The sequence below is a fragment of the Xyrauchen texanus genome, chromosome 1 (genome assembly GCF_025860055.1).
Source record: "Xyrauchen texanus isolate HMW12.3.18 chromosome 1, RBS_HiC_50CHRs, whole genome shotgun sequence".
In the NCBI taxonomy this organism is placed as follows: domain Eukaryota; kingdom Metazoa; phylum Chordata; class Actinopteri; order Cypriniformes; family Catostomidae; genus Xyrauchen; species Xyrauchen texanus.
The window spans coordinates 14875642-14890386 of NC_068276.1; the positions used below are offsets into that span (position 1 = coordinate 14875642).

Here is a 14745-nt window from a genome sequence, read left to right on the forward strand (position 1 = left end):
CATTATATCCATTACAGATGAATGACGTTTTTTAAGACTGTGATGTCTTGAGGGATCAGTGATCATGCACATTCAGAGGTGGTGTTTGTCTTGCCCTTTACGCACTGACATTAAACCAAATTCCTATATTGTGCACTGCAGAGGGTGAATTGCCCAAAATTTCTGCCTTCCAATTTGTCTTTGGGGAACATTGTTGTCAAAGTGCTGGATTATTTGCTGAATCATCTGTTGGCAAATTGACAAGTCTCAAATGATCCTTGCTCTTGAAGGATTAGGCTGTTTTTGGAGGCTCCTTATATACTATGACATGATTGCCTCACCTGTTTAACATCTCCTGTTTCACATCGCCTTGTTATTTTAACTCGTCAAATTGTTATTAATCTTAAATTGCCCATCTCAAATTTTTTGGAGCATGTTGCAATAATCTAATTAAATTCACAGGTTAAAACATCATATAATGTGTAGTTGTAGTGCTTTCAATAAAGTAGAGGGTAAATATAATTTACAAATTACTACTTTTTGTTTTTATTAGCATTTTTCATACTGTACCAACTTTTTGGAATTGGGGTTGTACATTAATGCTTAAAAACTGTCATAAATGGACATGACAGATGTGAAAGCAGCACTTAGCTATAGGCTATATGATGAAGGAAACCATCCAAAATGCTTTGAAACCAGCAAACTTTGACATCTGAGAAATCAGTATGATATACCCATTAACGCAGCACAATTAATGGAATTTAAATTTAAATCACAATATGGCCTTGTGCGATAACTCAACCTTATAAAGCTGTATTTGAAAATATCATTCAGCGCATCAGTCAGCTCTGTGTGAGCAAGTGGCGCCCTCTAGTGGTCTGGATGGCATTATCCATGATACCAATATATTGCTGAATTTAAAAGGGGGTTTTGTTCCTTTGGTTGCAACATTTCTGTGGAATTGCCCAACATGCATAGTAGGAATTTGTAATGTTTTATCATCTACAGGACATGCTTTTAAAATCTGAGTTCTGGTGATTTAAACTGGAAAAACAGAAAAAGGTTTTAGAAGTACAAAATAACAGTCATCATTTTATCCTATTTAGTAATTTATTGCATCTTTTTTGGCTTTTTATCTTCTGTTCATCTTTGGTTGTGTCTCACTTAAAATTGTTGGCCTGTCAGGTGTTCAACAGATGCAATCCATGTTCAGTGGAAATTATTTATTGTTAGAACAGTTAAAAAGCTTGATTCCAAAGTAAAATAGTTATCTGATGACAAAATGAGGTAAGTGGTCAAATATTGGTATTGGTATCGGCCTATAGTTTTTTGGTAAAATGGGTGTCAGCCCAAAATCTTATATTGATGCATCCCTAATTTTAAACCTTTTTCATGACTTAAAAATGAAGGTCTCCATATTATGGTAATGGCCCATTAAAAAAATAAATAGCAATTTTTCCAGCGTTTTGAGTTGTTTCTTAAAAATGTTTTAATTTATTTTATAAAACACTGTTATACATGTAATATCAACTACAGTATTTTTTTCACCTAACGAATTTGGGTAGAACAGGAAAGGCTGCTTTGAAGTATAATGTTGTCACCTCTCACAGGGGCTCTTCTGCCATAACATTCCTCTCTTGTTGTTTCTCTTGCAGTCTAGGAGTGGTGAAGAACCTGGTGAACTTTTTCCAGTGTCGATGCTGTGGTCTGTGTAAGCCAGTGGTGCTGGACTGGACTCAGCAGTATCCTATGGGTCTCAGCAGAGAACATCCCATGTTCAGCGGTCCGAATGCTGTTTGACCCTCACCGTCCGGTCACCCACTCTGGGAGAGCACACTTCTCCTTCAGGACACTTTGACCCAGCCATAGAGCCATCGGCGTGATTTTAATGCCTTTTTAAATGAGGGAAATGAAGATTCGACTGATCACCTGTTCTTTTTGCAAGAGCATCAACCTTTTATATTCGTCTAAAATATAGTGTGTGTATATATATATATGTAATGTATATTGCGCTAATGAAGGTTAGATTTTGCCTTACAACTTTTAAGTTATACAAGAGGATGAATACATGTTTATATGTATACTGACATATTTTGAATTGAAAATGTTTGTATGGCCATTTTTTCTTTTTTAATATGTGAATTTGTTGATATAAAAACTGTACTAGAAAAAGTGCTGAATTACAAAATTGAATTAGCTGAAAAGCATATTTCCTTGACATGTTTTGAGAAACGTACATCTCTTTGCTACAGGATTAATCAAGATATATTTGAAATGACATTAAACTTTAATGATCAGATGTATCTCCACACTGCAGAGCTACCAAAACGTTGATGCCATTTGTCAAGACACAGCTGTATGGAACCATTTGAATAATTTCATAAAAACAATAATTTCTTAGCTATTTGTATAATGATAGCCTACCATATCTATGCTGAGCAATCAGTAAGATTTTCAATAGCAATTTTGATATTATTATAATTTTACCACTTTATAGTACATGACCTTGTATGATAACATCTATGTTAAGGCAATTCTTAATACCATTCCTCATCCTTTCTTTTATTACTTAATATTTCATCATAAGGGAAATGTTCTGAGATATGGAATAAATCAAGCTTTTTTTTGGTATTTAAGCTGGTCAGATTCATTGGGTATTGTATCGCCCATTTTTGTTTTGCAGAGGCCAAAAGTGACCTCAAACATTACCATATTAATGAATACTATGGGTAAAAAAGGTTTTCTTTTCAAAGTGCCTTGCAATACATTTTGTGCACACAAATATATATACATAAATACTTAAAACTGAAAGATGTGTTTTAGCGTCTGGGTGAGTATAAAATCCTTCAGGGTCTTCCTTAGAAACAAAACTTTTTCAACCTTTTTAATTTTTTCTTTGAATCAATGAGTCTTTAATTCTTAATGTCATCATTATGCTGTTATGCTATGACAGATGTATAGATAAAATAGACTTAATATATTTGTAACTTATTAGTTTTATGCATCACTCAGGACATAGCATCACCACGAGAACCAGTTTAATAGTAAAACACCAGCAAATGAAAACTGCCCATGCTGATCTGAACATGTCATGAACTGTCTTCGGCCACGCCCAGGTTCCCTAGGCCCCGCCCCTTTGGACCAAAGTTTTTGGCATAGCAAACTGAAAAATTGATAGAAACAGAGAGACCAATTAAAAAGAGTTTCAAATGTTGTCTTTCCACGTTTTAAATGAGAAAGTACAAAATAACGGAGGTTTGACTGGTAGTATTTGTAAGTATATTTAAATTCCCATGGTCATAGAAAACATGAAAAATGTATCAGGCTAAACGTTATGCTCAGCTCTCAAATATTTAATTGGCTACAAATTGCCTATAGAGCAATCTCTGTAAAATGCTATTGAATAATCCTCTTCCGGTAATAAGGAATGACGAGAAAAGTCAGGGAATTTCATTGGTCTAAAGGTGTGGGAAACCGGAATATAACTCTTCAGCCACCATCTTAATCTTAATCTTAATTCCAAATTTATATAAAATTTCCCCAATTCCAAAAAAGTTGGGACAGTATAAAAAAATGCTAATCAAAACAAAAAGGAGTGATTTGTAAATTATATTCAACATTTGGTATGTTGAAAGCACCACAACTACACATTATATGTTTAAATTTCATTGATTTAAATGTACAGTAATTTCAATTCAGATGATTGCAACATGCTCCAAATAAGTTGAAACAGGCAATTTAAGACCTATTACAATTTGACGAGTTGAAATGTCAAGGCGATGTGAAACAGGAGATGTTAAACTGGTGAGGCAATCATGTCATAGTAGGCCTACAGTGCATCCTGAAAGTATTCACAGTGCTTCACTTTTCCAAATGTATTATGTTACAACATTATTCAAAAATGTATTGAATTCATTATTTTCCTCAAAATTCTACAAACAATACCCCATAATGACAACGTGAAAGTTTGTTTGAAATCTATGCAAATGTATAAAAAATATATATATATATATAATTTTATTTTTTATTTTTTTTAAATCACATGTACATAAGTATCACAGCCTGGCTCGATACTTTGTTGAAGCACCTTTGGCACCAATTACAACCTCAAGTCATTTTGAGTATGATGCTACAAGCTTGGCACACCTATTTTTGGGCAGTTTCTCCCATTCTTCTTTGCAGGATCTCTCAAGTTCCAGCAGGTTGGATGGGGAGCGTCTGTGCACAGCCATTTTCTGATCTCTCCAGAGATGTTCAATCGGGTTCAAGACTGGGCTCTGGCTGGGCCACTCAAGGACATTCACAGAGTTGTCCTTTAGCCACTCCTTTGTTATCTTAGCTGTGTGCTTCGGGTCGTTGTCCTGTTGGAATTCTGAGGTCCAGAGCGCTCAGGAGCAGGTTTTCATCAAGGATGTCTCTGTATATTGCTGCATTCATCTTTCCCTTGATCCTGACTAGTTTCCCAGTTCCTGCCGCTGAAAAACATCCCCACAGCATGATGCTGCCACCACCATGCTTCAATGTAGGGATGGTATTGGCAAGGTGCTGAGGTTTCATCCAGGTATGACGCTTGACATTCAGGCCAAAAGATTCAATCTTTGTTTCATCAGACCAGAGAATTGCTTATCATGGTCTGAGAGTCCTTCGGGTGCATTTTGGCCAGCATTTTGGCCAGGTGGGCTGTCATGTGCCTTTTACTGAGGAGTGGCTTCTGTCTGGCCACTCTACCATACAGGCCTGGTTCCAAACTTCTTCCATTTACGGATGATGGAGGCCACTGTGCTCCACTGTGCTCATTGGGACCTTCAATGCTGCAGACATTTTTGTGTAACCCTTCCCCAGATCTGTGCCTCGATACAATCCTGTACCTTGTACTTCATGGCTTGGTTTGGGCTCTGACATGCACTGTTAACTGTGGGACCTTATATAGACAGGTGTGTGCCTTTCCAAATCATGTCCAATCAACTGAATTTATCACAGGTGGACTTCAATCAAGTTGTAGAAACATCTCAAGGATGATCAGTGGAAACAGGATGCACCTGAGCTCAATTTTGAGTGTCATGGCAAAGGCTGTGAATACTTATGTACATGTGACTTTTAGTTTTTTTTCAATCCCAGGGCAAGACGAAAACCACTTCTGAATGCACGTGATATCTGATCCCTCAGACATCACTGTCTTAAAAAATGTCATTCATCTGTAATGGATATCATGAACATGGGATTGGGATTATTTTAATAAACCTTTGTTAGTAAACACCATTCGCCGCTGGATCCACAGATGCAAGGTAAGACTTTACTATGCAAAGCAGAAGCCGTACATCAACACTGGTCTCAGTCTCATTTTAGATGGAAAGTAGAACAGTGGAACTGTGTTTTTTGTTCCGATGAGTCCACGTTCAAATCGTTTTTGAAAAACACAGCCGTCGTGTTCCCCAGCCCAAAGAGAAAAAGGACCATCCAAGCTGTTATCAGCGTCAAGTGCAAAAGTCAGTGTCTGTATGGGCCAGGGGTGTATCAGTGCCCATGGCATGGGTAACTTCGCATATCTGTGAGGGCACCATTAATGCAGACAGATTTGTACAAATTTTGGAGCAGCATATACAGTACTGTCATCCAGCACCGTCATTTCCAGAGATGTCCTGGAATTTTGTAGTTGAAGTGCTTTCAATATAGCGAAGGGTGAGTATAATTTACCAATCACTCCTTTTTGTTTTAATTCATTTTTTTCATACTGTCCCAACTTTTTCAGGATTGGGATTGTACATTAAAGGAATAGAATGAAAATAATCTAATCATTTATTCACCCTCATGCCATCCCAGATGTGTATGACTTTCTTTGGGAAAATGTATTTTAAGTGAATGGTGACCAAAACTTTGAAGCTCCAAAAAGCCCATAAAGGCAGCATAAATGTGTGGTTTAATCCATATTTTAATTAATCCTCCAGTGGTTTAATCAATATCTTCTGAAGTGATCTAATCGATTTTGGGTAAGGACAGTCAAAAATACAACTCATTTTCCACTATTAGCCTTGACATCAGCCGTCTCCTTGGTGATCATTCCTATAGTGTCATCTAGTGCTTTGCCAATGCATCAAGCACTAAGAAGTATAATCGAACTTGAAATCATGATCGTGCCAAGAGACTGCAATGGCAAGATGTACTGTGAAAAAAATGAGTGATATTTTGGGCTCATCTCACCCAGAATCATTTGAATCTTTTCAGAAGACATGGATTAAACTGCCTATGTTGCCTTTATGTGCTTTTTTGAGCTTCAAAGATTTGGTCACCATTCACTAGCATTGTAGCTATTTACCTAAAGAGCTGAACTATTATTTTAAAAATCTTTATTTATGTTCTGCTGAAGAAAGGATGTCACATACACATCTGGGATGGCATGAGGATGAGAAAATGATGAGAGCATTTTCATTTTTGGTGAATTATCCCTTAAATGACATTGGCAATATCAAAAGCAGTAAGCGTGTTGCTTCTGCAATAAATGTAATGAGCATCATTCAGGCTTTAATCACGGCTACAGTATATGAGTTGTTGATTGCATTAAGTGGACTATAATGGCAGCTAAACAATCAAGCAGTAAATTTGCAATCTAAAACAGACGGTCTATTGATTGGTTAAGTTATATTTATGAGACTTTGCATTGAGGTGGCACAGACTGATGTTATTAATGGTACCTTTGCAGTAGAGCTCTCCATCTTTATCAGTCACTGTGGTGGACTCCAGGCTTTTCCCACACAATAAACAGCGGAAGCAGGTTTTGTGCCAGGCCTGTTGAATCAGAACCAGTCACACATTGATAAATCACTGCTGTAAAATACGCTTTACACAGCACTGACCTGTGACAGCAGCATATTGCAGGAGTGCTGAGAATGAGGAATTCTCTTAAAATCTGCTTATATTGAGTGTTCAATGGGGCACTTCCTACAAATAGGGCACAATTTGGTTTCCTATATATATATATTACAGGTTTAGAGGCACAAATCCTATATCTTTTGAGGTGAGAACCATCAAGTATTTAATACTGTATGAACTATTGTCTAACATAAAATTAACATACCATCAGGTCGATTTAAATGCATCAGACCCATTGCAAAAATTCAACATTCCTTAAAATTGTGACATCATCTGGACCCTTTCTACATCATTATCTAAATTTTTACAATTAGTACTGGGATTGCCGTTGAGAAAGAGATACTTATGGATTTAAAAACACGAGATTTGCATGACCGTGTGATTGATTAATTTATTAAACAGAAAGGAGAGCTGATTTTCACTTCGTGATTTTTTGCATTGTTATAGCAACATCAGGAGTTTTCTAAACGTAAATTAGGCTGCTTGAGCATTCAGTGTCATATCAGATAATGTTTTGAAAAGTAGTGCTGCTGTTACATTCAACTCGGAAAGTCGGATTTTACAACCTCTTACTAGGAAAAGTGCAATAAAATGCACCTTTAAGTCAGATTTACAACTTGTAGGCTCGTGCAGAAATTCTCAACTACGATTTCGTCGAGATGCAGGGGCATGATGTCACACAAACATGTCGACACTCAGGGAGATAAACTAAGTAAGTGATAAACATTCACTTTATTAAGTAATATCGATAAATGAGTTTGTTTCTACATTACGTGAAATTAAAGCTTGTTTAATAAACGCCTGCAGAAACGGGTGTATAAAACATTATAATCTCTTTTGCTAATCGTACACATGAAGCACAAATGCTACCGCTGCAGCATTGTTTATCAGTTGGGTTGCTAGGAGACATCTCTAATGATAAGCGAACGGGAGTGTTGCTGTTCCGAATATCGGGGAATGGAATGCATTTATGTTCGGAGATATCGAGTAGGAATATCACACATCCAACTTGACTGGAAGCAGCATTGTATCCTGATGAAACGAAATGTATTGCAAGCAACATGCAAATATTATTAGATATATTTTTCAAGTTATTATAGACCTCCTTGGTAGATTCATATGAATTTATTTTATTTTTATTTTGTTAGGGATACATTAATTTCACAAACAGTCATGCTGCAGTTACAATTAGGCTTGCTTGAGCATTAAGTGTCATTTCAAGTTCTGGCTTTCTTGTGTGGACGTGTTTTTAAAATGTCAGTTGGTATTACTAGTTAGCTGCGACATAATGTATGATGCCCAAAGGCATAGTGTGTCTTATTCATTGTGAAACTGTGTTTTCAGTATCTGGTGTGGCCACCAGCTGCATTATTTACTGCAGTGCATCTCCTCCTCATTGACTGCACCAGATTTGCCAGTTCTAGCTGTGGCACTTACCCGGGCACTTCCACCAAGGCACTTGCAAGTTCCCAAACATTTCTGGGGGGAATGGTAGAACACTGACATTCCTGTCTTGCAGGAAATCACTCGGTACGAGCAGTATGGCTGGTGGGATTGTCATGCTGGAGAGTAATGTCAGGATGAGGCTGCAGGAAGGGTACCACATGAGGGAGGAGGATGTCTTCCCTGTATTGTGGAGCATTGAGATTGCCGGCAATGACAACAAGTTCAGTCCGATTATTCTGTGACACACCACCCCAGACCATGACGGTATGATGTCTGGTAAAGACCTGCCTTACAACAGGCCTACAAGCCCTCTGTACAGCCTCTCTCTGTGAGGATGATCAGCTGTCCTTCTTGTCTCCCTGTAGTGCTGTCGTAGATGTCTCACAGTACAGACATTGCAATTTATTGCCCTGGCCACATCTGCAGTCCTCTTGACTCCATTCAGCATGCCTAATGCACGTTCACAAAGGTAAGCAGGGACTCTGGGCATCTTTCTTTTGGTGTTTTGGAGTCAGTAGAAAGGTCTCTTTAGTGTCCTAAGTTTTTATAACTGTGACCTTAATACCGTCTGTAAGCTGTTAGTGTCTTAACGACCGTTCCACAGGTGCATGTTCATTAATTGATTATGGTTCATTGAACAAGCATGAAAACATTGTTTAAACACTTTACAATAAAGATATGTAAAGTTATTTGTATTTTACAAAATTATCTTTAAAATACAGTGTCCTGAAAAAGGGACTTTTCTTTTTTGCTGATATATATATATATATATATATGTGTGTGTGTGCGTGTACAACAGTTAGTTTCGGTCCTCGAATCTGATTGGATGAGAGACGTTCCATGAGCACTGATGGTCTGACACCATCAGCACTCCGACACTTTACTGTGTGTATATCTCCGGTTGTGTTCATGCCATTCTAAACTAAAGTGTAAGAGCAGTGCAGATCTGTTAAGGGTTATGGTTTGTCTTTTTTTTACATTACATATATTAGCCAGCAGGTGGTGGCAAAATATATTTTTTGTGTGTAATATGAGCCAGTTTGGTGCCCTGAAGTGAATCAGCATCAGCTAGTGTTTACATAAAACAGCTCTTCATGATTGCCACTACTAAAGCTAGGAAATAGCTTTAAATGGCTTTAAATGAACAACTTCAGCATTACGGCTCATCACAGCTGAAAGAAACAACAGACTGATTAATTACATAATTGGTGCTGTTTAAAATGGAGGAGGACCTTGTTTATCCAATAACTTGGTAGAAACAGCACAAGCCGTGATACTATTTCTGAAGTGAACTTTTTGAATTACTAATGGAGGTTTGGACGCATCATTTGTTTTGAACCAGCAATGGTAGATTCTGATCTGTCATGTAAGAAAGTAGCTCCATGCATAAATGCAGTTTTTATGACCATACTCGGTTTTTCCAATTTTATAATGACTTTTTCATTGTACTGTTGTATATAAGCATTATCACTCTTGCAATCATGCTATATGGCCCTACATCAGCACTGCTATAATTACCTACAACACTCGTGCCTGCGGTCGAATCATGAAGCCCCATATCGCCATAAGGGCCATATCGCAGGATTGCAAGTGTGATATTGCATATATATATATATATATATATATATATATCCCAAATATAATAATTATATCATATCCCATTGAAGGGAAAGCAGAGCTTTTCTTGCATGTCACCAAACACTCTGAGCAAGATGTCTGGATCTTGTTACCTTTCCAGCACCAATGATCTTCTCTGCTGCATATACAGCTTTGGAACAGCGTGGACAGCGATCTGTGCTCCCAAACTTCTGTCCAAACTTTGGGTTTGGGTTTGAGTCAGCAAACGAGGGACAAGGTGGTCTGGGCCTTCAAAAAACACAAAACAGCAATAAACCAACAACAATATAACTGACTGTGTTCTTCTCAATCATCAATTGAATCAACAGAAGAAAACATTTTCTAGAAAGTTTGACTCGTCGAAATATTTTAACTAAAATATATACTGTTTTTATTTTGTTTTGTACTTCATTTGTTACTCATCTCAGAACACGTATTCACTAAAATGGTTTTGTACACTTATTTGAAATTAAAATGTCTATTCTAGGTGTAACTTCAACCTACAGTATATCATCAGTAATGATTTTTAAATAAATTTTTCTCTGTCTGCCTATTGATCTAATCTTATTTAGCTTGAAATGGTAAGTCTTAGATGAATATGGCACTGGTACTTTCTCTGCGACATACTCTTTAGGTTGGGGTTCTTCATTATCCACCGGGTCAGAACTCAATGCTCCAGCACCCTGGCCATACCCGTAGCCTTTGGGGCCATATTTCTTGCCGTAGCAGGATTTGCAGTAAATCTCCGACTCGTGTGCTGCAACTGTTGTGCTGTCCAGACTTTTACGACAAACCACTACAAAATAGAAAAGGTTTAGACACGTCTTTTCAGTCATACTTTGTATGTGCGATTAATGTCCAGACTTTAAACGATCACATACTTTTTCATAAGAAAAAAGTATTCATAAGAATTTGACATGGCAACAGTAAATCATGTTCATTATAAATTTTCCTTGATGCAAATTAACATCCAGTAAGATATACCCAAGTAACATGTTTCCACTGATCATGGTTTAAAGGGTGGGGGGGTTACTTGCTTGTTTTGATTATTGGGGGGATACCTCTCCCCTATCCCCTGTGGAATCTACACCCCTTAGCAGTATGCTACAGGTGTTGTCACATGATGCCATTATGTGCATGATTAATTCCAGAACATTGAGGCTGATAATACTTTCAAGTCGAGTGCATTACATTGTGGGATATATTACTCCAGTGCAGTGTGCTCTGTTATACATTGTATATATTATACATGCCATCCACATATTCAATTAGCAAACTATGCACTATTCATGATATATACTGCAGAGATTTGAGTAGTATGGTAGTTGCTTCCACATGGTGGCCCCCATGTTGGGATCAAACCCCATAATTATCACACACTTTCATTGGCAGAATAAATAAATAATGCGTGAACATATAGGTAAACAATAGGTAGTTTAAAAATCAAAAGCGCATTGCAGCACAAGAACATTGCCAGCTATCAATCAACATCATTGATAACAGCTGCGACTAGTACTCATTATAATACACTCCAGTGCTGTATGGTCACTTATTATAATACACATGAACGAAATGGAATCTCCTGCTCAAGAACTGGAGATACTTCCACATTAGACACTTTCCTGACAAAAGCTATTTCAAAAAGTGGTGGGGACAAAATTGCCAAAGGCAAAAATTGACGCCCTTGGTTGTTTGTGTATTGCTTTGTAGTTGCTAAGGTCATCAAGTTGTTTGATTAGGTGTTGCTATGCAGTTGCTAGTGTATTCTGGGTGGAGTCTCTGCTCTCTCCTTGCCATCTCACTGCTCACCGCTACTGGGCGGGGCTGCAGAGGTAATAACTTAATAGGCATTAATGTGTTATTGTGGAGGCGGTCAGATGCAAATGCCTACCACAGTGTGACATCACAATGCAGAGGAAGTAGAGAACATGTCATTTTGGCAGTTTGGTTTCAACAAATGCTTTTTTCGCAGTGAGGAGGAAGATTTCAGTTCTGAAACGTACAGTATGTTTAATAGAACAATAAAATATTACATGTCAAAAGATCAATTCCTCATGTCATGACCACTTTAAACAACAATGACTAAGTGCTCCTTAAATTTAAAAATAAAAAAGCAAACTCTTTAATCTACTGTTATCTAGAGGGAGTCTAGATTTGGTTGATGATCTCACGACTTCTCCAGAGGGCTGTCATCTGTCTGTGTTTGCCAGCTGCTTTGCAGTCAGAGCAGCTCAAGAGGCTCACGGGAGCTCTGCTAGAGTCTAATTTTGGGTCGGATGGACAAGAGGCTCTGGGAGGCCAAAGTACTTTTGCCCGATATCATCTGCAGCAGATGGAAAGAGGACCCTGAATGATAGCTATATGCATGTTAACGCAACCAGAGTGTTACCAGTCTCAAAAAAACTGGCATGACCCAAGCCTTTGAAAGGATAGCTCACCCCAAAATGAAAATTCTTTCATCATTTACTCACCCTCATGCCATCCATGATGTGTATGACTTTCTTCTGCAGAACTCAAATGAAGATTTTATTTGAAGTATAACTCAGCCCTGTATGTCCATCAAATGAAAGTGAATGTTGATCAGAACTTTGAAGCTCAAAAAAGCACATAAATCAGCATAAAAGTAATCCATACTATTCCAGTGGTTTAATTAATATCTTCAGAAGTGATATGATAGGTGTGGGTGAGAAACAGATCAATGTTTAAGTATTTTTTTTTACTATAAATTATTTTCCCTGCCCATTAGGTGGTGACATGAACAAAGAATGTGAATCAAAAACAAAAGAAGAAATTGAATGTGGAGATTTAAAGTACAAAAAAAGGATTTAAATATTGATCTTCTCACCCGCACTTATCACATCAATTCGGAAGACATGGATTTCAAACATGGAGTTGTACGGATTACTTTTATGCTGCCTTTATGTGCTTTTTGGACCTTCAAAGTTCTGTTCACCATTCACTTGCATTATATGGACCTACAGAGCTGAGATATTCTTATAAAAATATTTGATTGTGTTCATCAGAATAAAGAAAGTCATCCACATCTGAGATGGCATGAGGGTGAGTAAATAATGAGAGAATTTTCAATTTTGGGTGAACTGTCCCTTTAAAAAATAATGACGATCTATTTATTTGTTTGATGGCTGTTTGATATTGGTCCATTAATGTCAACATGAAACAATGTTCAAAAGCCATTTTATTTGCATAATGTAGTTTATTAAAATACAGTTGGCAGGATATACTAATGGACCCACAGGAAGAGAATGTGAATGTTTGACATCTGGTTAGATTCACTGAAGTTTTAATCAGTATATGTTCCTTTGTGATCTGACATGAATTAGTTCTTTAGTTTAAATATATTGAACTTTGGGAAACAACATGCCGACTTCCGGTGTGATGATGTTGTTGGGAATGTTGCGTATACCCTTTACTGTTATGGTGCAAGAGAGAGACTCAACACCCTGTCCGATGCTGAGCAAATGGCTTGTCTTTCACATGTTTCTCAATAGCACCTGGAACCTCTTGTGGACTTACTGCAAATGAAGCAGGTTTTGTGGAAGCTCCGACTATTGCACTGAATTTCCTCAGCATGGTAAACCGTCTTCTCACAGGCTGCACATTTGGCTCCTCCGCCCCAATTTGGCATCCTTGTCTGGGGGAATGAATTTGAAATGTACACGGATGGTAGGAAGACAGTTAAGCCAGATGAAATACCAAAAACATTGACCCGATGGGATGAGTGTTAGAATCAGTTCATTAACAATGCCTACCTTACTTTATGTGATATCTTAAGGTCAGATATAAAAATAGAAGTATCCTATCTCAAAGTAATGAGTCAGTTTTGTCTCTTTCTATCTCTTCTCTTTGAGCAGGCAGAGTATCACCTCACTAGTGTGGAATGTGATGATAAGAGTCCAGAAATAGGACTTTTATTGATGCCAGTGCAACTGGGTCACACGTATGCAAGTACATATGCGTCTGGTTTGTCACTCAAAGGATGTTATACAAAATAATAATACAAAAAAAAAAATCTAAATATTAACTATGCGTTTCATTACTATGTTGAAATCAATGTTTTGCATGGACAAAATAAGGCATCAATGTCTAGATTGCTAGTAAACAATAATCAGTAACACCTCATAAATCATTATATAATATATCACATTTAAAAAAGAAAAAAGAAATCTGATGCAATACAAATTAGCATGTATCTCAATAAAATTATATATTAATATGCATAAATTAAAGTTCCGTGATATTTTATCTATTACAGTAGAATGTTAATTAATACATTTTTGATCTATTAATTACATTATATAATTCTAAAATGATGTTACCCTATTATCATTACTCAAATAAAACTTCACATTCTTTATTTCTCATCACACACAAAAAAAAAAACATAATAATATGACTAAGACTAATATAAAAATATTTGCAATTGCAATAAATCACAAATGATCAAGCTATGGAAAGACATTCAAATGTAAGATTTATATTCTACTTACTCAGTCCCAGAGCAAGTAAAAAATCTTCTGGAAATAATCTTTCACCTCTTTGAAGCTCAAGTCAAGGTACCTATTAATGTCCATTTTTGAGCCTCTTTGGTTGGTCTTTATATACTGGAAAGGAGCAGGGGGCCGTGCTGACTCTCAAGTGAAGCCATCCTCTTAAATTAGATGCTGATAATACACAAATGAAGTATTATTACAGTGGTCTTCTATCCAGAGGTGATTTATACTTCAAGGTCCAAATCATTTCTTCAGCTCTTTAAATGCTTGAGTGTTCCAGTGAGTCTGATTAGGGTTTGACAGACTGCAAGGTCATTTTAATAGG

General features: G+C 37.1%; 2 protein-coding genes across 2 annotated transcripts in view; one reads left to right on the forward strand and one right to left on the reverse strand.

Moving 5' to 3' along the window:
• Positions 1-2845, forward strand: part of LOC127644695 (putative palmitoyltransferase ZDHHC13) — a 28031-nt gene extending 25186 nt beyond the window's left edge. The window contains exon 17 of the mRNA XM_052128015.1: positions 1635-2845. Coding sequence (XP_051983975.1) covers positions 1635-1779 — 145 coding nt within the window. The 3' untranslated portion in view covers positions 1780-2845. The remainder of the gene's footprint in view (positions 1-1634) is intronic.
• Positions 2846-2995: 150 nt separating this feature from the next.
• LOC127644686 (cysteine and glycine-rich protein 3-like) lies at positions 2996-14569 on the reverse strand. The gene is made up of 6 exons (XM_052128002.1): positions 14418-14569; positions 13444-13561; positions 10537-10705; positions 10023-10158; positions 6669-6762; positions 2996-3142 (listed from the first exon to the last, which is right to left on the reverse strand). The coding sequence occupies exons 2-6, from the start codon at positions 13553-13555 to the stop codon at positions 3069-3071; spliced, it is 585 nt and encodes a 194-aa protein (XP_051983962.1). The 5' UTR covers positions 13556-13561; positions 14418-14569; the 3' UTR covers positions 2996-3068.
• Between the last annotated feature and the right edge of the window lie 176 nt (positions 14570-14745).